Here is a 26041-nt window from a genome sequence, read left to right as displayed (position 1 = left end):
CCTGACATCGCATACTGGCCTACTTCTGCCCCACTGGAGTTTCAGGAATAGCAACGAGGACAAAAACTTGTCCCACGTAGTCTTGTACTGTACTCCCTGGGGGATTACAGCACACTGGTTTTACGAGACAAAGTTGAGAGCACAGACATACCACCTATCATCAAAGTGCACTGCCATATAAACAATGAAGTTACAAAATTTACAGGGCCAAAACAAAAATTTTTATTAGCAAACAAGTAAAGATTCATCATCACTGGTATTGATTTCAGAGAGGGGAGTAGAGGACTCTAACATTGGCACTTCCACAGAATGGCAACAAGCCGCATGAATACCCAAAGGCTCCTCCCGGTATGAGTTACGGCAACATCGGTTTTGTCCATCCACCTGGATATGAACATTCATAGGGCTGTCTGAATAAGCAGACTCCCACTTTTTTAAGGGTAACCTACATGGCTCTTCACTCAGCGGATGACTTCTACTTAAATTACTGCCCTCTGGGACAGTCCTCCTGGATGCTGACCCTCCATGGATCGTTTCTGTAACGCTTTCCGACAAAGGATCTCTGAAAGCCTTTCCTGAATCCACTTTACTAGACTGCTTAAGCTCAATGCCAGAGGTCTCGGCACCTAAAGATTTATCAGCGTGTCCAGCCTCAGGCTCTGCATGTGCAGCTGTGCAAGTACTGGGTAAGACATTTGAAGGCGGTGGCTCTGTGGTTTCAGTCTCTGGCTGCAAGCTGCTACATCCAGCTTCTTGTAGGCCCCTGGCTTGGCCATGGGCATCTGCCTCTAAACTAGGTCCTTCAGGGGAAGGTGGAGGACTCCGAATAGTCCCATCAGCACGGTTGATGATTCCATCACCCAGTGTAGTCTGTGAAGTGCGGGCGGGCGTCAGGAGCGGGATCTGTCCTCTCACCCGAGGTCTGTGGAAGAGTCTGTTCCAGAGCCTGCCCAAGCGCCGCCGAGAAGAGCTCCGTCTTGATGAGTGTCGTCTCATTTGCCTCCTCATAGCTGTTCGAATGTTCTGCAGCACAGAAGCCTGCAACACAGATGTAACAAACTATGATTTCACACATACTCAAAGGACTTCTCCTAAACCCTGTTTTTTCCACTAGTATCTCCACTTTACCAGAATTCTCAGACTTGATCCCTACACTTCCTTGTTAAATGCGTATTTTCTAATGAACTATTTAAGAATACCAAAGATAGCTCTGCCTGTTCCAAAAGACTCTCCCTTAAAGCGTTTCCTTTATAAGTTTAAGGTCTACTTGTCTGCCCAGGAAGATGCTCCACTCATGCGATCAGAAAACCACTAGAGAACCAGAGTGCAGACCACTGAGTCCTCTATCATCAGCAATAGCAGAGGATCCTCAAAAGCTGGTGACAACAGCAGAGAAGAAAGGCCAAGCCAAACTACTTCTCCACTTGAGTAACAAGCTACAAGAGCTTTATCACACTAGAGACTGAATCACAGTTGGATACTTTCGACAGGGCACAGGAGATTTTTTGAGAACTCAGCAATGAAACAGAAGAATGACTTAATGGTTTCCCAATGTAATGTATTTGTAAATGAAACACAATCCCAGAATTTCCAAAAAATATTGCTAGAGACTTTACTTTCTTATCACTTCAGGCACATTTACAGTTTCAGCTTGAAAAGCCTTTTTTCTATTTACTTTCTGACCTTTCTCTCTGTCTCTGTTCATTCAATCTTGATGTACAGCAAAACAGCATGTGCTTATCTCACTGCTGTTCCCTAGCAAACACATTTAATGTGTTCAAAACTCCCCACAGCACCACAATGCATAACTGTGGTTCTTCAGCTCCAAGTAAAACATACACTTTTTTACATGACTTCCACATAATTAGCATAGCTACTGAAAGAATACAGTTCCAGATTGATTCTATCTAATTTATAGTAGTTTGGCTGCTGATAGGTTCATTGGCACTCCTGTCTCCATACTTGTGATGCATTGTACACAGGGAAGTCTTCAACTGGGGGGATAAGTCCTTGTGCAATCAGCTGCCCGTAGGAAGGGGGAGCTTCCCGCCGCACAAACTCTGCCTCAAGTCGTGTCATCTGGGTCTCAAATGCTCTGGAAACAGAAGCAGAGGGAAAACATGGAAGAGACGTAACAGTCAGTTGGTCCTTCCTCCCTCACATTCATGTATAAAAGCTAGCAGCAAAAACGCCAACCTTCAACTAGGCTCCATGAAAATCTTATCAGGATGCTAAAATATACAAAAGGAGTAAGAGTAGAGGGTATAAGCATCCGTGAATCAAATCAGCAAAATCTTTGGTGCAGTCCCAGGTTGGACTCTGTGGCAACTCAAGTTTTTTTGGTCAGCCAGCTTACGCTAGTAACTGTGGTAACTTGTTCAGCAAGGGCCTAAAGGTTATTTTTGGAAAAGACAACATTGAGAACTGGAAACAATCACACAACAGAGGCAGCTCGCAGCTGCAGAGAGCTTTGGCTGTCCTGCCAGAACCGAGGCACTGATGTTCCCAACATAGCACAGCGGCTGGTTTCCAGTTAATCATGCAGATTTGATCAGGAGAGAATGTAAAGCACACTGCGCTGAAAACACAAACGGTGTTAGCAGCACGGCACAGAGCTGGTGCACATGACAAGAGACGGGCTTACGACTCTCTCCCAAAGGGCAGAACCAGGCTTGCACAAGCACACAAAACACAGACGTGGAAACACACAGGCTATCCATACAGCAAGGCCTATAGGACCAGGGGAAGGCGGCACAGCTCACACTGATGGGAACAGCGGAGGTAAACAACTCCTGCTCAGGGCAGGCCCCGCCACTGCAGGACATCGCTTTTAGTAGAACTGAGAACCAGAGTATTTGGGGAGGGCAGGGGGAGAGTTATTCAGTTCAGATTCAGCAGAGACTTCACTGTAACCGTTCAGCATTCAGTTTTCGGCAGTGCAAGGGGTTTGTTGCAGGAGGAGGAGGTGGGAGAGGAAACTGCTCAAAACAGTTTTGATTTAAGTTAAATACAGGTTCTGCCAAGCTGCACAATAAATGTGTACTTCTCATAGATCACAGAAGAGCCGACATTCCCCTCACTGCTTCCGAAAATCTTAACTACTCTTCCCTACGCCTAATGCTGTGATTGCTACTTAATTGTCATCAATTCCTTGGATTGATTTCACAGTATTTTGCAAATTCTCTGCCCTTTAAACAAAAAGGAAAAAAAACCCACAGGTACTAAAGCATCATAAAAGCAAGATGCTTACCTGTATTCCCTGGTCCTCAGAGAATATAATTTAAATGCACAACCCAGTGCTATCACCAGCAGCAAACCACACACGAGACTGCCGATCAGAGCAGCTGTGATGACCTTCCTGGGAACGATCACCAGGCAGTTATGTTCATCGCTTCCATCCTGGCAGTCTTCTTGGCCATCACAGCGCCAAGTCTCAAAGATGCACAGATTTGTACCACAATGGAAGTTTCCTGGCTGGCAAGTAAAGCAGTTTTTTTCATCTGAGCCATCTGGGCAGTTCTTTTGGTTATTACAGCGGTCAAGTATTGAGTAACAAAGCCCACTGTTTCCTTCACATGGGTATTCGTTCTTCTGGCAAGCGGGACAGTTCTCCTCATCCTTGCCATTTGGACAGTGCCACCAGCCATCACAATGCTGCTTATCTGTGAAACACTCCTCATCGCTTCCACAGGGGTGTTCCCAAGGAAGGCAATAGCCTTTCACCTGGTAGGTTGCATTGAACCCATGGCCAGTGCTCTTGGAGCGGGCATGATATGAGACAGTGAGCTGGCCCTTTGAAGACTCCACGCTCACCGAATGCCTATTGTTGTGGTACGAAAATGTTTGCATTAATTTATCACTTCTCTCTTCGATGCCATCGTACACCTTTACGTAGTCGTTGTAGCCTAACTGCAAATCAAGCTGTAACAGGACATGTCGATTATCTTGTGTGTTCACGTACCATGTGCAACGAAGGTCTGACCTGCTGTGATCAGCACGGAATAAGTCTGGGGAAGCAAAAGATCCATAAAAATTACCCAGCCTTTTGCCACAGGAAAGATCAGGACAATTATCTTCATCCGAACCGTCACTGCAGTCCTTAACTGAATTACATCTCAGCTCGTTCATCAAGCACTTGGTGGAGTGGGCTGCACTGCACTGGAACATTCCTGAGGGACAGATGCTGGATGGAGGCTCTGTTGGAGGGACAGTGCAGTTTCTCTCGTCTGAGTTATCACCACACTCATCCATAGAATTACACTTCCAAGTACTGGGAACACACTTTCCGTTTGCACAACGGAATTCATCTGACTGGCATACAGCCTGACCTATCTTTCCTGTGAAAGAGGGCAAGGAGAAAAAAGTCAGTATCAAAACTTTCGGAACCACCTAATATTGCTTTTTAACGTCTGCTACCCTGGAAGTCACAAGTCAATCAGTCAGGCCAGTACACTTCAGGAATACTGCTAAAAAGCCAAGTGGAAATAACATCAGTGTTACCTGATATTATTTGTGTAACACCCTACAGTCAAGACTGGCCCAAGACTCCTGTCAACAAAAAATACTACCATCTTCAAGTTTTGCCAGAGAGAGTATAAGTGAAGCCAAAAAAACTGTAAGGTTTTACCTCTAATATAAGAAAGGCGAAATCCCTGAGCCTGTCCTGAGCTTGATGCATCTGAGTGAAAAAATATCCAAACATGGTCCCTTGCAGAGATGAAAGACGGAGGTATGGAAGATCCACACACTTTGTACTCCTCCCTCTTGGAAGATGGGCCAATCATCAACCAGTCTACTGCACACTTCTGAGAGTCTTCCAAATCAAAGTTCTTAAAACTGTTAGGAACAAAAGAAAACACAAGTTACAAAGAGGACATGTTATCTGGAACAAAGCCAAACAGAGAAAAAACAGACTGTAACAGCTGACTTCCTGCACCAAGCAGTGCTGACATAAAGAGATCACATTCAAAGATAATGAAACACCTACAGTATCTTGAGTACATATAAACAGAGCACTCAAATTCCTCCAATTTGGAAAAGCACCCTTCTCACAGGCATAAACAGCATACCAAGTAGCTCCAAAAGCTGAAAGGATGATTCCTCTTTCACTCAGGGTCCTTAAAAAAACTGCTTCCTAAAATACAGATATGAGTAAAAGCAAAATTCCAGAATACATTATATAGAAGGTAGATCAATTTCAGCAGTCTTTTCCAACCTTAAACGCTATGAAACTATGGGATGAGAGGAAAAAGAACAATAGGGAGCAATACAAAGAACACTAAATGGATAAACACGAGAGACAAAAATCAACTCTTCAAGCTATGGATAGGCAGAGAGAGAGCAAGAAGAGAATAGGACTGCAAGGAGTGGAAATGGAACCTAAAGTCTAACACTACTATTTTTTAATTCAAAGACTAAAATATTCCCTTTCTGGGAACGCAAACACAGAGCAAACAAGCCTATAACCTTTAACAGTCCAACCTCCAGTTCTTCCACTGATCTAAGTTCAGTGATTATTCAGTAGTAGCTTACCTAGTGCAAAGAGGTACCCCAATTGTTTGCAGAACACTGAACACAACCAGATAATACTCCTTAACCTGTAGCTCAGGAACCATAGAGGGTATTTGTTGTCTGATGAAACAGATTACATTTGCATTCAGTAATCTGCAATGACAATAGCATTGCACAGAGAGGCACGCTCATTAGGAAAGTGCACACTGTTCAGAACACTTAGAAATGAATTTTGGTCCTCTTTCACGTAACTCAACTACACAAACTTAACTTAGTAGAAGCTTGCACGTACTCCGTGCAAATATCGAGACAGAAGTTTCAGAAAGGCTGAAAAGCTCCTACGAAATATGGACCTCCTTCCACAAAGGACTTTTCACAAACATAAAAGACAAATTCTTTGAAAAAGATAAACGGAAAGATAATTTTCTGATATCACTGTGTATTTACAAAAGGCTTTCAATGCCTGCCAGACCTTGCTGTTTGAAGGTGAAAGGGAAAGAGCAGCAACTACATAAACTAGCCAATTCATTTAAGCAGAAGACCCAGCCTACACACACCTGTAGGTTCTGCCAAACATATCGGCTTAGTAACTCTCAAAAAAAAAATTATCAGCAAGAGAATGAGAAGCAAGAGAGCACTGAAAGTGTTAAGTTAAAATGGAAATTAAGAGATGTCCAATAACATATGTGCAGGCAAGGACAATCCACCCAGGAGTATGTCCTTCCTCTTTTCTAGTTCTTTTTCTCCCACCATGCTCTATGTCTTCCCAGCTGGGAAGAAATATTCCCACAGCACCTAATTCTTTGCTATAAACAATCTCATCAAGCTTCTGAAACCAGCATATTTTGCAAGGAAGTTTTAGACAACTGTGCAGCCAGAACGAAAAGATTTAAGTATTCAGCCATGCAAAGGTAAACTAAAGAGTATCTGTTCCAGGTATTCTGCAAAAAACTTTTTAATGACCAAGGAAGCGTATGAACAGGCACTACAGAATGAAAAGGAATTATACAAAGCGTCAGTGAAACTACAGGCACCCATGTCAAGTCCATTGCAAGAGTGCGAGACAGCATTACTGAGCTACCACATCGGTTTTGCTCTCTGTAACTCATTTTGGCACCAGACATCAACAAGGGTTTCTATCATCTATTTGGAGGATTGTTTGTAGGGTTTTCTTGTCAAAAAGATTTTTTTTGATAAGTATTAGGAATACCTCTCTGCCAACAACAAAAATTTTTAAAAGGGAATTTTTCTTCACTAAATCAAGAAATGGAAACTCAGAACTGGGAAGGGGTGGGGAGGAATGACTAGAAAACTTCTGCTTGTGCGATACGAACAAGATCATTTACTAAATCTTTTGATCTCTTACTTCTATAGTTATTTGAGATGTACCAGGACCAACCTTAAACAATTTGTTCTCCTATCCTACCCAGTTCCCAGCACTCCAGCCAAGCCCCACAGCCACGCATTTTCCCCACTCTGCTGAAAAGAGCTACTTTTGTCTATCAGGTAAATAATTCACCTCTAGTGTTGTTACACAACACAAACTGCACACACCCAGGGGAGAATTTGCCTATATAATAAGCTGTCTGCACCTTACATTAAAATGCATCTCTTTCTTAAAAAAAAAAAAAAAAAAAAAGGTTTAACACTTTTAAGATTCACAAAAAGGAAGAGTACAGAAAAGTCAGCTACACGCACATGCCTTGTTTACAAACTCTTTTGCAGATGACAGCGATACCTCTGGAGAGCCTGCATTTGTGTATAATTAACTATATCTTCTACTTGCAGCTTGACAATGTAGTATTGTACTACACTAATAAAGGGCTTTTTTTGCTTTATTATAAAGGATGTGGAAGAGGAAGAAACCTTAGTCCCACCTTCCAAAGCACAGGCCTACAGAGGATAACTGATTTTCCTGAGTGTCAGTTGTGGATCTGAAATAGATTCAGAGCAGGATCCCACACTTTTGTACTAAGAAATCCAAGCTTTAGCCACAAAACCAACTGAGTACAAGGGTGATGAGGCAGAACAGACTTGCAAGGAAGTATCATCTTCAACAGCCTCCCTGAAAACACCACGCCTTTCAGGGATGCATGAGCTACTGAAACAAATGCCTTGGTATTCGAAAAAGGGCCATACGGAATATTCACAAGAATAAACTCTTCTTAAAAAACAATAAGCATCTTAATCACAGGTGCCTAGGAGTTTCAAACTCCATTGAATAAACACAGTTTCTCTGAAAATATATAATAGATACCATAGCAGTTATAAAATTTCTTCCTCTAGGGGAAAAAGCAAAGTCAAAGCAATTATGTTCTACCTCATGCAAACTAATCAACAGACCTATTTTGAACAAACTTTGATTGACTAAGGCATTGTCACTCCACTCCAGCATCCTTTTAAGTTATATTGTTTCCACTGGAAGCAAATTTTCCCCCATTAAAATTGACGGTGATTTTACTCAAGACCAAAAGCATGATATATTTGAACGAGCCATCAGCAAACCTCACCACAAAAAACACTCCTTTGTAACGAAATATGAAACAACATGAATACATATGTGTGCATGTATAGGTATATGAAATTGGTTTTCGCTTTATAACGCATTAGCAACAACAAGGTTTTGTGTCAGAAGTTTCTGTCGCACTGATCTGACATTAAATAGCCCACTGATTTGACATTAAATAGCCCACTGATTTATTTTACCTAAGAGTCCTGAATAGTGCATTCAGCCTCTGCTACTTCATTTCTTTCATCATCTGTAATTAGATCTAGCGCTGCTGTTGTTACAGTCTTCTGAAGAATAATTTAATCCTGCTACCCACAAAATAGAGTGCCAGGACATTTACTTATTCAGTTGAACTTTCTCAAACTGGCATGCAATTTTTTCTGCCAAAAGGATTAGCCCAATGGTTGAATGATTGAGGGTATACAGTGGAAATAAGGGACAAAGTCTTGTGCTCCTACTGCTTGTAGGACTGTACAAACATCTTACAGTCTTCGGAAGAGTACTGAATGAAGTCTGTAGTTATGGTTCTTGAGGCAGGTCTCAGGCCCTTTGTATCCAAAACCCACGTCATTTGCTGTGATTAAAACAAGAAACAGAATCAAGTCATACTGAAACAGAGAGTACTAATGGACAACGTCATCCATACCTCACGCAGCACCAGGCAGTACTGCGGCATTTTTAAACACCTTGGGCAGGGAAGCACAAGGTTTGGGAGGAAAAGCGAGAGAAGGTAGAGAGGCTGCTGGTCCGTTAAGCCACTAATCCACTTCGGATGGGTCTGAAAGAGCAGGACGTGGACCCAGAGGTCCACCCTACCATGCAAGCTGCAGTGCACAGTGGCACTAAACTCCAACCTTTGCACCCCTCAAATACAGCCTTCCCCACCGCACCGCAGCTGCTCCTTGGGATGCAAACATCCCCCTTCACCCACAGCTTCACTTCTAGGGCAACACTACTCTGCTCTGGCACCTCAGTGCTCGACAACAAAGGGAAGGAGAACCCGGCTTTCCTCCAGGCTTTTTTCCTCTCCACAACGAGAGCACACAACCCCAGATCAGAGGGCAGGGAGAAGAGGAGCACTCAGGCACAATACTGCGGGAATCAGATGTTGGTATTTCGAGTACTTAGGAGTGCAATACTAACAAAGTACAACATCCACCACTAAAACATAGAGCATCCTTTAAAACGCTTTGGCCCTTAGGCTGTTCTCGCTGTTACCTGTGGATCTCCAACACAATACAGGAATAGAGGAAGAGACTGGTGTAAAAGATCAAAATTATAGGACCAAATTTTGCAGGTTTTCTTCCTTCTGAAAGATGCTACTCAAAAGCAATAGCTGCTTTTGGAACGTCTCTTCCACAGCTAATTCCTTTAAAAAAACCTAATTGTATACAAAAGTACAAGAGTTTAATAGTCTATTAAACACTGGAAGCATTCAAACTCTGAGGATCAGAACAACTCAGTGTGAACTAACAAATCTGTTTTTACAGAATTCTGCAGAAATAGGTAAAATAATCTGATTTTTCTTTCAGCGGTATGATACTGAAAAAAGGTTACCTCCGACACTGAGCAGGACTCCAGGAGCTTACAGAAAATTACAGGATCAGCCATATATCAGATCTTGCCTGTAAAATTACTCAAGTGAAGCAACAGTAGCCAACAATGATATTTTCCTATTAACTGTCAAGTATTTTTATGTTGCTGGAAAGAACTTCATTAAACCAGCTTATCATAAATACTCATTTACATTCTGAAAATATGAAAAAAATGTGCTACCTGCAAAACTAATGCTGAGCAGAGCTAAGCTTTTTGCCATCTGCACTGAAAGGAGCAGTAACATTTAGGAAAAAAAAAAGTACTTCTATAAATAACGTAGGGAATTCCCTACAACCCTCTTAGTAATTTAAGCACGAGCAACTACAGATTAAAGCAAAAAAAAAGGCATTCTTAATAACTGGAAAAGGACAAACATGGGATGCTCAGGAAAACGAACAAAAAGAGGGTAAACTGTTGGAGGCCCAGCAGAATGAAATCTGAATGAAAGGAATTAGTAAATAAATAAAAAAAAAAATGTCCGATTTGGCCCTCTAAACTCATTAAAAAATGGGAGAATAAATATTATGGGTAGATCAGTAGAGCACAGTCCCAAAATAAAACAGACCAGCCAATTAAGCAAGAAAAATTACTTCTATTTGCCAACCTCTCACAGCAAGTGCAGACTGTGAACAACTGATGACTTAATTGGCTCATTAAAAACTCTGCTTAACCACTGAAGCACAAGGACCTGGAAGTCAGGAAAGCTCTATTCTACTCCCAGCTCCCAAGCACCAGCTAACCGTGTAACCTTAGGCAAGAGACACAGGGGCTGTGTTTTCAAAAGCTGAGCACATGCAACTGAATGAAATAAGTGGCTATTATGAGTTTTTTCCAATTAATGTCAAGTTCTGAAACACTGTGAGTTTGGTAAATAGGCTACGAAGCAGTCCCTTTAATTCTTCATACAATTACAGACCAGCAAGCCTTTACATGAACAGGCCTCAGTTTTACCCAGAAATTGAAACTCAGAAGGTATCTAAAAATTTCCTTTTCCAAAGCCAATGATGTGAATCACTGAAGTGAAAGCCAATAAAGGTGATCCCCCCCACCTCAATTAATAAGAGACAGCTTGAGTGGATCACTAAGTAGATCATTTTTCAATACTGTTATCTTGAATTCTGAACATGGAGAACATTTTACTCTCAGTCCTATAAATTCCTATAATAAAATGCAATTCATTTATACTCTGCCCACATCAGGTTAATTACAACCATCAGGTAACAGCAACTGCTAAACAAAAATGATTTTGATCTTTTTCTCAGATATGAGGAAACATACACATATAAAGCCTGTAAAGGATGGTACAAAGGCAGTTACTGCATAGGACATCTTTATCTGATCTTACAGAATTTTTATGTAGTCCTCTGTGGAAACAGGCATAAAAATATAGAAAAGGGGAGGGAAAATCAAGTCGTTTCCAAAACAATAACTAACAGACTGATTACCTGAATCTAAAGTGACACAACATAGTCCTGGAAAACAGTAGCTATACACTTGTTCCCAGGTCTCAACAGCACCATTCCATCAGACACACAAAGTTGAAAGAAAATACTGAAATGTGCATAATTAACAGAGAGGTATAAGCACAAAGAACATATATTTCCTGTTCTTGTGAAGTGTCCCTCAAGGATTTCTAAAAAGTAAACTATAAAGCAAAACAATAAGTATGGAAATGTGAGGATATGAAGAAAATCAATACACACTCATGAAAGGTAGATATTAGGACAAAGCTTCTAAAGGACATGCCCACAGAGGCCAGCATCTTACATCCACATGTAGATCTGGGCACTGTTCTATTGAGAGCTGCTGAATAATAGGTTTATAAAAAATGACTACCGACTGCAAATGTTTTAGAAATCAAAACTACTTTCAATTGCAATTTTATCCCTTAATGACTCCTGCTGCATCTCAAATCTGATGCTTATATAACATTGCTGTCTTACAGTCAATGAGAATTCAAGATCAAAGGAAATGCATTCAGCGTAACATAACGCAAAGGAGGTGGGTTTTTTTTTAAACCTTTCAAAATCCAGATGTTATCACAAGAACTGTGTTTGATTTTCCTAGGAAAATTAAAAAAGCTACTCTTTTATGCCCTTATCAGCACACTCTTAGGACAAGAAGCATACCCAACTGTTGAGATGAAAAAATGTTTGTATTTGAACCCTCTTTCCCAGTTTGCCCATATCATGCTAGCTTAGGCAAGTCAGCTGCTTCTTTTACATCCTTGGCATTATGAAGGCTACAACCTTCTAAACAAATCCTCCGATGCTGTAACATTTTGCATTTCATACACTGGAGTGAGTCATTCCAAGTACATTTATAGTCACAAATGTAACACCACAACACTACTCCCTAGGATGTAAACACATAGCTCCCATTGTTTGCATGTGCACAGGAGGGCAGGATATGGCAGTGATAGAAAACAAACCCATTAAGAAGAAATCTTTCAAATCATATTGCTATGCACACATCTAAAGTGTATACACACATTATTAACCAGTTTCCTCATCTTACTTTCCTTTAGTTCTTTAGCCTCTGTTACACTCGCACTTGCAGAAGGGAATCCTAATTCTAACTGGGAGCTCCAAGACATTTGCGTAGCATAAATTGCAGTACTATTCTCCAGAGCTAAGTCCCGTGTCTCATATGTATGCTTCCTCAGAGGTTCCAACAATCTCTGCTTTGAAACAAATTCCCCAAGTCCAATACAATTTAATGGGGTTTAAAAGCATGTTTCTATTTATGGATCTCAAATGCTGGCAGGTATCTACTTCCTTACTTTTGATGAGTAGTTCCTATTTTGAACTACGGATGGTGGAGCCCTCCTATTATTCCATCTGTGGCAGATTTGTTTTTAATTGCTGAGCATCTGCAGTTGAAGAGGTTTGCAGTCCTTTTAAGCAGCTGAGCAAAGAATGAGCAGATGGTGTCAAATACAACAGTACTAAAAACCAAACAAAAACCCCTTTCCTAGGTTTGCCTTTTTTTTTCCTTTTTTTAAATAAGAAATTCTTGGTTTGAGAAGGATACTACGATCAGCCCAGAGAAATTAAGCACGCGCGCAGTATGCTGATATTATAGCTTAAACATTCTTAACAAACCATTTGTAATATATTCTAGTCTTTTCTGAATAGTATTTTTACAAAACGAGCAGAAATTGTGCCACAAATGCTAACTATTATTTAATTCTGTTGGAAATAAATATTAAGCAGAAAAGCATGTGTCTTTTGGCTAACAAGTAACAATAAGCAATTATTATCTTCAACTGTCAATTAAACATAGCACCATTTCAAGACATTACAGAAAAAGCCATTTTTGCTCTACGAATTTTATGTATCCCACTGAGGCTGTTCCAGGTCTTATAGCCTTCACCTATTCCTATTTATAAGCAATGAAGAGAAGGGGGACTATTTAATGCGAGTAAATATATCACTGTTTCCCACCTCCTCATCTGTCAGAGATGGATGTCAGAAGATAAATATATTAGAAGACTACAAGTGACTTGCATATGTAATCATGGAAGTAGCCTACAGAAACAACACACAGTAGAACATTTCTGAAATGAGAGAGGTGCCCAACCTGCAATCATGCTCCAGTGTAATCACCTTCCACTTCCTTCGACCATTCAGTAGCTCTGACAAACAGCCTCATACTGGTGTATCAGATAAGAACTCGCAATTTGTTTCATTTCAGCAAAGCAATTCTTCATCTCCACGGAATATCAAACCATACCTAATTGTTATCATGTCTCCACGATCTCCTTGAATGTACCAGCTGCAGTTTACAGCTGGAGGATAGTTCAATGGCCAAGAAGGACTATAGATGACTCCCCGTCTCTCTGTGTACTGTTCCGGTTCCCCACTGCAAGCATCTGTTAGTAAGAGGGAAAAAATATTATTGTTAATGCTTTGCCTAATCAACAATTCACATTAGCTGCAAGAGCTTTCATCAATTTCTGGGGATTGCAGACAAATGAGAGTCAACAGTTTTATCCTCTTACTGCTCTCTTCCCTGCCCCGGTTTTTAATTAAGACACCCACTCTAAGCGTAGGTAAGCATAACCTGCATTTCAATGCAGGATCAATCAATAACCGTGTATGAATCTACCAAAGGCTACAATCAATATTACTGCATGGATCTGCCAAAAGGATGTAATAGAGAAATCCTTCTTACCAGCTTCCCAAAGCCTGGGTACGTCACCCAGCAACTGGAGAAATCCATATTCAGTGTAAAGTATCTAGAAGCTCATTTTGTTGTAACATGTTCCTGGACATGTTGTTTATTCTCCTAATCATACGACAGACCTGAAGAGTTTGTAATGGTTAAAAAAAATGCCCAAGAAAAAAGAAAAAAGTAAACTGGACTCCAATGTCAAATGTTTTCGTTGAACATTACTAAGTACTCTAAACTTCTTCCGAACTCCCGTAGATAGGAGAAATTTTCCAGACAGGCAAAGGAGCAAACAGGGCTAAATAAAGCTCAATATTTTCACAGCACTTTCATATCTTCCTATGGAAAACAGCAGGCCAATTAAGGCTACATCAAATACTTATAATTTGTAATTAAGCAATTCAAAAATGAAAGTGAAATGTTTCAAGGACAAGTGGGAAAGCTGTTCTGATGGGAAAATGTACTCTCAGCAGACTACAAGAAGGGAAATTCTGTGTAATGCAATAGCTATCCTGAACATTCTCCAAAAATATTTTTAAAACTATTTTTAAAACAAATGACTATCTAGAGCATGACTTGTGGATTGCAGCTGAATATTCCAATTTTTGACAGAAGCTTACTTTCTTGTAGCTTAAAAAGGTGGCAAGGAAAAAAAAGGTTGCCTATACCTCCAGTTTCCTCATATGCATACGCGTCCAAACATACTGTGTTATAAACCACAGATTTACAGTATTGCTTGAAATTCAGCCACATAAATGCATCATTTTCAATTCACAGTTGGGATCAGATTTAGCTGCACTGGAGGGACGGGGTGAAGAAGTGCCGGCAAAGCTGCCTGGCTGCAATCAAGTCAGGTGGCACAGCTGCCTGCAGAGCTCCGGGCTGGGGCTGGGGCCAGGCTGCAGTATCCCCCCACCAGTAAATCTGTGCCTGGCGCTATTCTGTTTGTTCACAGTAAGCACTTTTGAAGTGAGAGCCACAGGAATATAAAAAGCATGAGGTGAGTAACTTACCTGAGGCAAAACATAAAAAAGCCATTATTTTACTCTCCAAGCAGGGCATTCCACTGAAACGTATGCATATAATTCCTACTAGTTTTAAAGGCCACAAAAGCATACAGAATACATAAATACATGAAAACACTTATTTTCCAAACAAGTATTTTGCAGTAAAGCAGTTACAAAAAACAAGAACATTTTTGTAATCATATTTCTAACCAGAGAGTCTCCATGCTTGATGCTGGCAAACTACTGAGATGTAGATGCAATTACGGAATTATAAAAGCAAATGTAAGATCCACAGGACTTTTAACTCTAGTTCTCTGTTTGTTTAGGTCTGTAAATGTTCTCCTCCACACATGTGTCACTGCATCGACGTATCACAGCAGCATAAGAGGACCTAGAGCTAGCAACCACATAAAAGGAGCTGGAAAGACTGCATTTCGTAACTGCCAGATTACTAAAACTTCTCAATGGGAAGGAAATAGAATGCACAAAGCAGAAACAGCAAATACACCAGACAGCACTATCCAGAGGCTTCCAGCAACAGCTCTGCAAATATTTCTGTTCCCCTTGTACCAAATACTGTTCTGGATTAATGTCTCTTATTCACAGTGTATGCATTAGAACACAGAACAGAATCATAATTACACAAAGCTTATTTTAGTTTCCATTCTGAGGAAGTCCCATTGACATGCTGGTGACTCCGCATGAGCACTTCCACTCACGCATTCATCAGTGATTAAGCAGACCTTTTATTCTCCCAAATACTTGATTCTCAGTTTTAGGAAGTATTTACAAAGGTCCTGAGCAATAGTTATCTGAAGTATCCCAACTTTTTTCGAAGTATCACCACTAGCATTTTTTCTTTTGCAATAACATATATTTTCCTAATTTGTAAGCAGTGGATCTGATGTAACATGACAATTCAGGTTCTCAGTGAGAAATGCTTTTTTTTTAATTAACACTGCACATCTGCTATGAATGTGGGACATGGAAAGGAGAACAGACAAAAGAAAAAGATTTTCCATTTTAACAGAAGAATTGTAGCTGTGAAAATCTAAGGACATAAGCAAAGTAAGGGCTGCACTGACACTACATGCCATTTTGGGCAGTTCATCTGGCAATTATCACTGTTGCTTTCCCATGGCTTTACTCCTCTGACACACAACAAGCATTTCAGACTTGCGCTACTCAAAATTGAAAGGACAACTGCTTTGCTTTACAAAGGCTCCCGATTTGAATGGACCACTAATCTGAATTCATATTGCCAAAACATAATTACACTAACTTAAACCTACTGGAGCACACTGGGGGGACACACCCATCCACCCTCCAAAACTACTATTGTGTTTATCCAAACCTCACTTAATTGCCTTATGCTTCTGATGCCCTTCAGTTCCCATCAATGCTCATTACTATGGTATCTGCAATAAATCAATAGATCTCCTTCCTAACCAGTCGTCTGCCTCTTTACTCCTTGTGCACTGACTGCTGTGTGGCAGACAAGGTGAAGTATCTGAGCTCTGCTTTCCTCTATCTGAGCGCTGCTTTCCGCAGCTGTTCTTTCACCTACATACATTTTGAAAGCAAAACCTCTACTAAACAAAGCCTTCGGTGCTGGCAACAAAACAGAAAAACCACGCAAGGGCACAATTTCTTAACTGTTGACGTTTCAGGGTCAATAAAGGGGCCCCACTTCCCTGCTCAGCTCCTGGCTGTGAAGTTCACAGAATCACATATGTGCATAAGTATTGTTAAGTTGGGCTTTGGCATGACAGTGTGATTCCTTAAGGAAGATAAACAAAAGCCTTTTCAAATTGCCAAAACATCTAAAGGAAAGGGAAGTCTCTAAATAGAAAGGTACAGTCCTGGATTCTGATTATCATCAGCAACAACACACGAGAAGAGCAGTGCAACATTTTTTCAACAATTGTTCTATAACTCTTTTTCTGCAGCCTTTCTGCACAAACCCAGAAGAAAAGTGAAAACCCAATTTAGTAAAAGCCCCAAACAGCTTACATTTTCCACATTTAGGATTACTGAAGAAATGTAACAGAATACCAATTCCTGGATTGGCAAACCAACCCACCAAAAATCTTGCTGAGATGGTGCTTTTAAAAAAAGATAAATTCTCAAGACAGACAATAATGAATCTTTTATAGATTTAAAAAAAACTTTAAACAAATTCCAGAAGAGGTCTGAGTTCAGAGAGTTTCTGTCAAGCAGGTATAAATCTTAATGAGGCTCTTTCTGTAATATTCAAATGGATTTCTTCTACTGTAAACAGCAGTAGATTCCCCCTGCCAGTTAAATATGCCACAAATACTTGCAAAAAAGTTTCCAAAACTTTACATGAATAATACTACTCCTGTTTTTGCAAAAACAACTATAACAGAACAGACGTTGAGCTCCACCAGAGGACAGTGCTGGGGGCACTAAGCTGTGCAGGAATAAATTTTCAGACGATCCCAGCAGAAAATAAATCCTGCAGTTTCGCGCTCTTCTGCGATGCCCCAGGGTCTGCCCCAGTCTCAGGGGACACATCCCAACCATCTGCTCCGGGATAAAGGATGGTTTGCACCTGCCACAAGGAACCTTCTCTCAAAACCGAACACTTGGCAATACACACTTCCTCAGTAGCTACGTCAGGGTCAGCAGAAAACTCTCCCCAAGTTCTCCGAATGCTCCCTCAAGGAGGGTTGGCACACATTGCTTAATGCAGATCCCTTACGCCTATGGACAAAATAGGACTTAAGGACCCCTTCACTTTATCCAGTCTCCAGCAGGCTGCTTCTGCGCCCCATATCAGAACCAGCAAAGGCACAGCCCAAGGGTTCAACTCGCTGATCAGACAAAATCTGAGCTCACGCTCCGCTGGATCAACAGGCTGAACTGGCTCACCACGAGCCCAGGGAAAGGGGGCTCAGGGGGAGGACTGCTCCCTATCAGCAGCAGCTCTGCTGGCTTAAAGTCGCTGTACAAATACAGCAGAGATGGTGGCTCAACCTGTGTTCTCCAGAACTCACTGTTTCTGCTATTACTTGCTTTCTGAAAAGAAACCACACTATACCTTATCACAGAGATCAACTCTGTAATAAGCTACTTTGTCAGGACGTGTTTAGGACAGCAAGCTTTCCACCCAACTTTTATCAGGGCTCCTAAGGAACACCTCCTGCGAGACGATTCCTGCCAGGGTCATCGGCCTTACAACTGCACTACCCTAACCTGTTATCCTCCAACGCACAGGTAAAAGCAGCTACACATGGATCACACTATCGCGATGACCTTTTATGATCATTTTTCTCCCCCGTTCCAGTTACACTGTCAGGAGACAAATTAACTCAAACCTATATCACGACAAGAAAACATGAAGGATTCAGTACTCTGAGGTTTTCAGCATACTTGAAAGAATAAAAGCCAAATGTTACAACTCTCTCTTTCTGTTTCTAGCAAAAGAACAGCATTAGAAAGCAGCAGAGCCAACTGGATGAAGCATTATGTATTTCAGGCCGAGACAGCATCACCAGTCAAGGCCAGCCACTGTGTAATTACACAAGTTACACTTTGTAAACTCATATACCATACAGCCAACGGATGGCAAACTCCATCAAAAGCCAAAGACCATCCAGGCAGAACAGACTAGGACAGAGATGACATTCTGGATTTTTTTCCAATTAAAGAATGGAAATACTATGTTGTAAACAGCACATGTCCTACATGGTTCATCCACACTTCCCCTAAGCTAAATTTAAGGAAGTCACCTAATCATAAAATTACTACCTCTTTCTGATTTAAACCTTCTCTCAAACTCCCATGTTGACTTGAACGCTCAAGGTCCTGCATTAACCAACCCACTGCCTTCGAATTATTTTCATGTTTTCCCATTTCCTTTCCTCCTTTCTCCCTTATTTGTTTTTTCTGTTTTAAGTTAAGTTGCAACCTCTTTGGGCATAAGTATGCCTACCAACGTGACTGTGTATTGACAGGCACAAGAGGGCCCTTATCACTAGGAGGACCCTGATTGCAATGCTCCCATAATGTCAGTAAGTCACAGTACTGCTATAGAGAAGGAAATTGCACCAAGTACTGCAATTCTGGTTGAATTTCCACTTTGACATTCATAAGACATTTTTAACATTCTTGTTTTAGCTCCCCCGGGAATGGGCCGCTGTCCCTGGCTTGATATTCCCAGGCACATTTCCTAAACATAGAGTTTTCCCCTGAACATATCAGCACGTACTATGACCTTAGCTTCAAACTTATGATTTTTTCCTAGCACAGTGACACTGATGGAGTCTATAACCCCAGGAAGACTTAGAAGACCTAACTTCCTAAAATGTCATTGTTACCCTCTCTCAAACAAAGGTCATACTGTTTTGTTAAAAGATCTTTTCACTTGGGGAAGAAACAGTAACAACTCAAAGGAACAGTAAATATAATTAAGAAAAGTACATCTTACCTAATGAGGCAACAGCACTTTCTATTTTCCCAGTCAGGAAGAGATTCACTGTGTAAAGACAGAAAAATAATGTTGATACAGGTTCCAGCGGCACAGGCAGTCAGCAGTTAACCATTTCTAGGCGTTTGCTGGGGTGTCAATATAAATGCATTGCAGTCTTCCGACAAGAACTTTGCTTATCTACACAGGCAAGTCATGTAATCAACTATTATCCTTCCCTGTAGCTATAAGAAAAGTCAACACACAATGTTAGTTTAGTATCCGTCAAATATACTACCAAAAGAAACAACTGCCAATCTATCCTAGGTTGTCTTCTGCAGGATTTTTTCTAATTGGGGAAGACAGAAGAACAATTACACTAAAACATTCATCATCACAGCTTGTCACTTTACCTGCTTAAATGCTGGAAAATAACGAGATTATCCTTTGCATAAACCAAAGTTTGTTCTTCTCAGGTAAATGTCACCTTGAAAATAAACTGCTAAAGCTAACATGATTACCTTGACTAATCACAGGCAATGACGTTTTCAGAAAGGTTCACTGGTAAAATCAAAACAGGAAGAGGCAGTGCTTGCAACACACATCTGACTTACAAATTAGTTTCCAAATACTCTTCACTTTCTCAGAAGTCTCCTCTCACCGTATATACCGTTAGAGTGGTAAGAGTAGCTCTGGTAAGAGTAGCTATTGCAAAAAAAAATTTCTCCTGTGTCATTGTTGCTCCAGAGGTCAGCGTTAACATGTAGTTGCATATTAGTTTCCCCATACATTCTTTAAGGCACTTATCTAACAATTACATTTCACTAATATTTCACTACCTGCTCTCATTTTAGCAGTATTCTATAATCTACAAAGACAACCTATTAATAAAATTATAAATGTTTAAGAGAATTAGAAAGGTTTAAAAGGATACCAAAACTTAATTTACAATATCCCAGCCCAAGCACTCACTATGGCTTTATTTTGCATGTGTTAAGTCCTAAATCTTTTTATAGTCGATCTGTTGGCAAGCATTTAGTAAAAAACATCATTAAAAAATGAACAATAGGAGAAGAGAGGAAGAGAAACTGTCCCTGTTCCCAGTCACTTAGGAAGCTGCTGACAATCAACACTATTTATGTCTCCGAGTGGCATGTACGAGTGCGGGCCCCCATCGTCTTCAACACCGTCCAAACACATCGCAAAACAACGACCCCTGCCCTGACAACCTTCTGGTATAACTTAAACCAGCACAAGAGGAAAAAAGTACCTACCACTAAAGGGGTGGAAATAGAAAAGCTAAAAACGATCCCTGAGCTTGCCAGTTCAAGCCCCATCACAGTTTTCAGTCAGTGGTGGATCTGAACTATCACCAAACTGCAGCAGCGCAGGTGCCTACAGCAGTCCTTCCCTGACTTACGTCTGCATGTCCACGGTTTGGATTTTCTCCTTCCTGAAGCCAGAGCTCCAAGAGCTAAATGCAGACAGCGATTTTGGCAGGCGCAGGGACTGCTACGGACCTCAGCCCGAGGCCGGGCCCTGCAAACCAGAGAGAACGACTGCTCCTGGCGCTACCCATCGCAGAGGACTTCAGGGGTACTACCACAAAGGCAAGGGCAGCGACTTCTTGCTCTTCTAAGTGGTTGCAGGATCGAGCTTTTAGTAACGCACGAGGGAAGGAGGGCAACTAAATGCAGCGTACGTATGCTGTGGCTTGCGAAGAAACAGGCCTGAGTTGCAAATTTGTGTTAATAAGCATTAACACGATGTTCAAAGGACCTTAACAGCACTGATTTTATGACATAATTAATGTACAGTAACATTTGTTATATGATAATAACAACGTGCCATGTAATTATTTCCTTTGTTTCACAGTGCTAGCTTGCTCGGATAGGTCAGTAAGTGCACCCAGGAGCAACACTACCACCCTGTACCAGGAAACAGCTCGGCGCTGTTAACTCTTACTCTGTGAAAGAGCGGCACGTCCATTTGTGACAAACCTTGGGCCACAGCAATAACGGCGACACAACATTTTCTCACATGGTATTAAAGCACCGCTACTCCTGTAACCATAATAATATAGTCATAAAGGCTGAGAAGAAATTAACCAGTGATTAAGTCACAGATTTAATTTCATGAAAATTAAAATATTTTGTTCTGCTCCAAAGAAAGTACATGAATATACTCTGCATAACTATTATCACCACAGCTGAAAGGAGTGTTTGAAGATGCGTTGTATGGAAACGTCTAGGTCTGTACTACCATTCTACAATCTTTTTTCATGTTTCCTACCCAAATCTTCCCGATGGCCACAACAGAACACGAGCTCCCAAGCAGAGGTTCCCTCGCATGGCTGATGACGGGCCCCTATGCCCTTTAAATGGACATAAGTAGCATGAAGACAAGGGGTGTGATGGAGTGAAACTATCCAACTCAGAGCCACGTTACTTTCTTCTGAGGACTGTTAAATAGACAGCCGTAGTTTGCTACCTGAAGGACACAGTTATAGGCAGCTTTGCACACCAGGTCTGGCAGATACCCAAGACAACCCCCCAAAATGCTCTTTTACCTCTGCAAATGCAAAACATCTATAGGCTGCTGTTGCAAGTTCTTTGCTCTCATTTTCAAACTCTTTCACACTAAGAAGTCAGCAGTCAAGAACAGTTCTGAAGTTTCACATCAGGTACTTTCCCCAGCGACTGAATAAGCTTACAGTTTCCAGTATCTGTTTTCCGCACTCTCGGTCTCAAGACCGTCAAATCAAACCACAAGAGCGCTGTAAACCAGCATTTGCTGAAGCACTCACTTCTCAAAAGTGTCAGAGGCCCAAAAGAAAGAACAGCCATTCCCTGCTGGTCTTCTTGTCTCTTGTTAAAATAAAAACAGGTGAGAGACTAGGGGTATATTAGAAAGTTTTCTAGATGCTCTTTTTATTAACTGTTGGGCAGAGTTATGGGAAAGCCAGAAACAAAAGAAGCGGTTCAGTTGGCTTGAACTCCATGTAGGAAACTTACTGTGCCATTCATTTGGATTGCTAAATAATTCTCAGGGTGAGGTTTTCAGCTGGGAAAGCGGTTATTTGGATCAAAAGGCAAATTTACATCTTGGCACCTCCGAACCCAACGAAATGACAGCTACCAGGCTTTTCCCACAGCCAGGAGGAGAGACATCAGCTTTGCTGCTTTAATTACTTCCTATTTGATAACTTTCTATGTCCTCCAGAATTTCTCAAGAATGAGAAACAAAATGGCCTCATGAAAGAACAGTTGCAACAAACCCAGTTCCAGTCTTCAGAGCAGCAGTTTACAGACAAGGTCACATACAGCAATGGTCAGTGGCAGTGCATTGATACAGAGACCAAAGACCACATATAGGCTACAGGAAAACAAAAAGTGAAAGAAAAGAATGGCAAGAAGCAAGAACCAAAAATAAGGACAAGAGGAAAGGATAGTCCAGGAGGAAGTAAAATACAAAAATAGTTAAAGAAGCAGCAGCATTATATTCTTAGGGGTTCATCGAAGCAGAATACCTTACAAGCTTCCCACCTCTCAAGTTTCTCAACTTCCACTACTGTCAGTTGTGCAAGGAATAGGAATAATACATTCCAGCTGAAAAGAAGAGCCAGTCAGTGAAATTCTAGAAGTCATAGAAAGCAGAAATCTTCTAAACTTTCAAACTGGCGTTACCCACAGCTAAATAAAAGAAGCGTTCTCACTTGAACTCTGGAGTTTACATAATCTTTGATTATCTTATTAGTCATTTTAATAATAACCATGCTATTTCTGTTAAATAACAAAAGCTTTAACAAAGGTCTGACCAGGCCACAAAAAAAAAACCCAAGAAATTCAGAGATATGGCGGAAACTTGTATCTTTCTCTAACTTTAAATAAACAATGCAGCAGACGTTTATCCTCATGCTATGCACATCTCTGACATCCCTTTAAGTCTCTGCAAATAAAGTTGTACTAGCTAGAACGGATGTTCAAACTGTTTTGTAGTTTAGATAGCTTTTTGCATTGCACTTCCGTTAATTAAAATAGATACATTTGAAGTAACCAGAGCAGGTTTTAAACTTTAACTTCCTACATTTTTCTAGGCAAGCACTCGTTAAAAAAACACTTTTACAAAAATAGAACGAGCAGTCTGGCCACACATACCCATTTCTGATCATTTATGTAACGAATACTAACTGTCATTTGGGATTATTAAAAATGAACTCTAATCCACTTTATTAGCAAATAGCTGTGGTTTTAGCACATTCTAGTTCAAGGAGCTGTAACGGTTTACCAAATAACTGTCAGGAGAGTTCAGAGCAGCCCCAGCAGCGCCAAGCTGCGTGCCGTGCTTCTGACAACGCTGCTCTATCAGAATCTTTCGGCAGCACGCAGGAACAGAGCAGTCAGCTCTAATAACTCCCAATTTCTATGTGCCCCTGCTAAATACGTGGGGCCTTTTGCTCGCTCGTTCTAGTCACAGCCGTCAACGCTTCTCCCTAACAAAAAACATCTTCCCTGACAGAAAGGACTGACAGACTGGAAACCACTAATGCGCTTCATCACGTTGCCATAACTTAACACCTGCTGCGAAGCAGAGCGGAGACCAATTGCTTCAAGCAGAAGGGAGGGAGGAGAGCAGAATATGGCAGAGAAACGAGGGGGGAATGCTTTTCCACCCTGCCACTCCGAGAAGTGACAGGCAGGCGAGAAACGCGACCGAGCGCCGGGCAGGCGAGGCGGCACCGCGGGCAGTTTCGTAACCGCCCGGGACCGCTGCCCGCACCGCACCTCGCAGGAGTCTGGAGAGGGCACCGATAATGCCTAAACTTTTTTTTTTTTTTTAAGCGCTATGCGGGGTTACGGTAGCGGTTTCAAAGCCAAGGGCAAAACGCTGGTTTCCGCAGGGACCGGGCAGAACTCCGCTGGGCCGGGGAGCGGCCGGGCACGGCGACCCGGGCGGGCGCCCCGCGGGACCCGCGGCCGCGCCGCCCCCTGCCCCTTAGAAAGCGGAGGGGCGGGAGGGGGACCCGCCGATCCCGGTTGGCGCGTCGTCGTCCCGTCCCGTCCCGCTCCCCCCCACCGCCGGTAACTTCCCGCAGCGGACGAGGGGGCCCGGCCGCCCCGCCGCAGGTGCCCGCGCCCCCCCACCCGCCGTGCCCGGACATGCCCCGCCGCGCGGGGAGCGGCCGTGCCGGCACTCACCCAGGCAGATGGCGGTGAGCGGCACCAGCGCGCCCTGCCGGAGCTCCGCGGCCGCTGCCTTCTCCATGGCGGGTCGCCGCCGCCTGCCCTTCAGCGTGGGGGGAACCACGGCAGCTCCGCGCCCGCCTCGCCTCTACGCCGAGCCGCGGGAGCCGGCGGCGCGGCCAGCCCGCGGTGCCCCCGCAGGCCGGAGGACCAGGAGTGGCGCGGGCGCCTGCCGCCGCCGCCGCAGCCCCATGGCCGGCCCGCGCTCGCCGCTCCGGGGCAGGTGGAAGAGGACAGACCGCAGCGCCGCCGCTCCGCCGCCGCCGCCCCACGTGACAGGCCCGCCGTGCAGCTGCGGCGGCCGGGCCGGAGGGCGAGGGGAGCGCCGCCCCGCTCCGCGCCCCGCCGCGCACACCTGAGGGGCCGCCGCGAGCCGGCGGGCGGCGCAGGCGGAGCGCGGCCCGGGGCGGAAGGGAAGGCGAGGGCCGAGCCCGCCCGCGCAGCGCCAGGGCGCCGGGCCGCCGGGCTTCCTGTCAGGCACGGGGCGCCCCGCGCCCGCCTCGCCCCGGCCCCCGCGGCCATGGCGCTCCCCGGCACCCGCGCCGGGCAGGGGGCGGCGGCGCAGCGCCCCGCGGGGGCTGCCCCTCCGCCGGGCGGGCCGCGGGCAGCCCACGGCCCCATGGCGGGAGGCCGCGCCCAGCGCCGCCGCGGCCCGCCGGCCCCCCCTGCCGGGGGAAGCGGCCCCCGGCCGCCGCAGCCGGGCTGGGGGGGCCCCTCGGCCCCGCCGAGCCAGTGCGTCCTTTCCTGACAGAGTTCCCGCTGAAGCTGCGCAGCGGGCCCGTGGGCGGCAGCGGGGGCTCGGGAAAGCGGCTGCTGGAGCTGCCTCCGCCGCCGCTCGCGAAAGTGAACGCGTTGAAGGTTTTAAATCGGATGTCATCGGTAACGTGCACAGGGCGAAGAGCCTCTCGAAAACTCGGAGCTCTCCCCTCCCTTCAGAGCACGCAGAGGGTCACTCATCCGAAGGGATGGGACCCAGATCCTTCCAGGCCCTGCCGAGCGTGAAACAAGTGATCTGGAATACAAACGGTTACGTATCCACAGCAAGCCAATACAATTTGGATCAATGTAAGCAACGTAAAACCACCCTGTTCTGTCGAAAACGGACAAAGTCTCGTGTTTACAACAAACAGCAAGACGACAAAGTTAGCTGGGAACTTCATGAGCAGAATAGCAAAACAGTGAAAGATGAAAGGTACCCTTGTTCAGGTGACAAACTGCTAAAATGAACTAGCTCTACCTCACGTATTTCCTGAACTTTTCCCGTTTGCAGGTGCTCACATCCTCCCCCAGAAAACCAGTACCAGCTCCTCTGTTGGTGGCACAGCTTCTCTCTTCCAAGGCACAAAGCCCTGACGGCGCTGCCGCACTGCTCTGACATGAGTGCTGCAGCCCGCTGAGCAGCAGTTTAATTCAGCTACAGATACCAATAACAATTCAAAACTACGTGGCAACACCTTTTCTTAAACTATACACATAAGGGCTGTGCTACAGGGCATAGTTTAATCCTCCAGGGCAAAAACGAGGTCTTGCTGCATTTCACTATAAACACACAAAAATTTCCCTACATGCT

The 26041-nt window shown here is 43.4% G+C and overlaps 1 protein-coding gene across 4 annotated transcripts; it reads right to left on the bottom strand.

The window, feature by feature from the left end:
* Nucleotides 1-198: 198 nt before the first annotated feature.
* LRP3 (LDL receptor related protein 3) lies at nucleotides 199-24665 on the bottom strand. 4 transcript variants are annotated; one of them, XM_075161366.1, is made up of 7 exons: nucleotides 24427-24665; nucleotides 19250-19297; nucleotides 13352-13490; nucleotides 4628-4836; nucleotides 3251-4337; nucleotides 1963-2095; nucleotides 199-1038 (listed from the first exon to the last, which is right to left on the bottom strand). In XM_075161366.1, exons 1-7 carry the CDS (start codon nucleotides 24491-24493, stop codon nucleotides 226-228), a joined length of 2496 nt encoding a protein of 831 aa, XP_075017467.1. In that variant the 5' UTR covers nucleotides 24494-24665; the 3' UTR covers nucleotides 199-225. The 4 variants fall into 4 exon arrangements, with proteins under 4 accessions (XP_075017467.1, XP_075017468.1, XP_075017469.1 ...); XM_075161367.1 differs by lacking the exon at nucleotides 24427-24665 and adding an exon at nucleotides 19642-19755; XM_075161368.1 differs by lacking the exons at nucleotides 19250-19297; nucleotides 24427-24665 and having other exon boundaries at nucleotides 13199-13386.
* Between the last annotated feature and the right edge of the window lie 1376 nt (nucleotides 24666-26041).

Source organism: Calonectris borealis, chromosome 12 (assembly GCF_964195595.1).
Source record: "Calonectris borealis chromosome 12, bCalBor7.hap1.2, whole genome shotgun sequence".
Classification (NCBI taxonomy): domain Eukaryota; kingdom Metazoa; phylum Chordata; class Aves; order Procellariiformes; family Procellariidae; genus Calonectris; species Calonectris borealis.
Note: the sequence above shows the minus strand (reverse complement) of the source record. Positions and strands in the feature narration are given on the sequence as shown.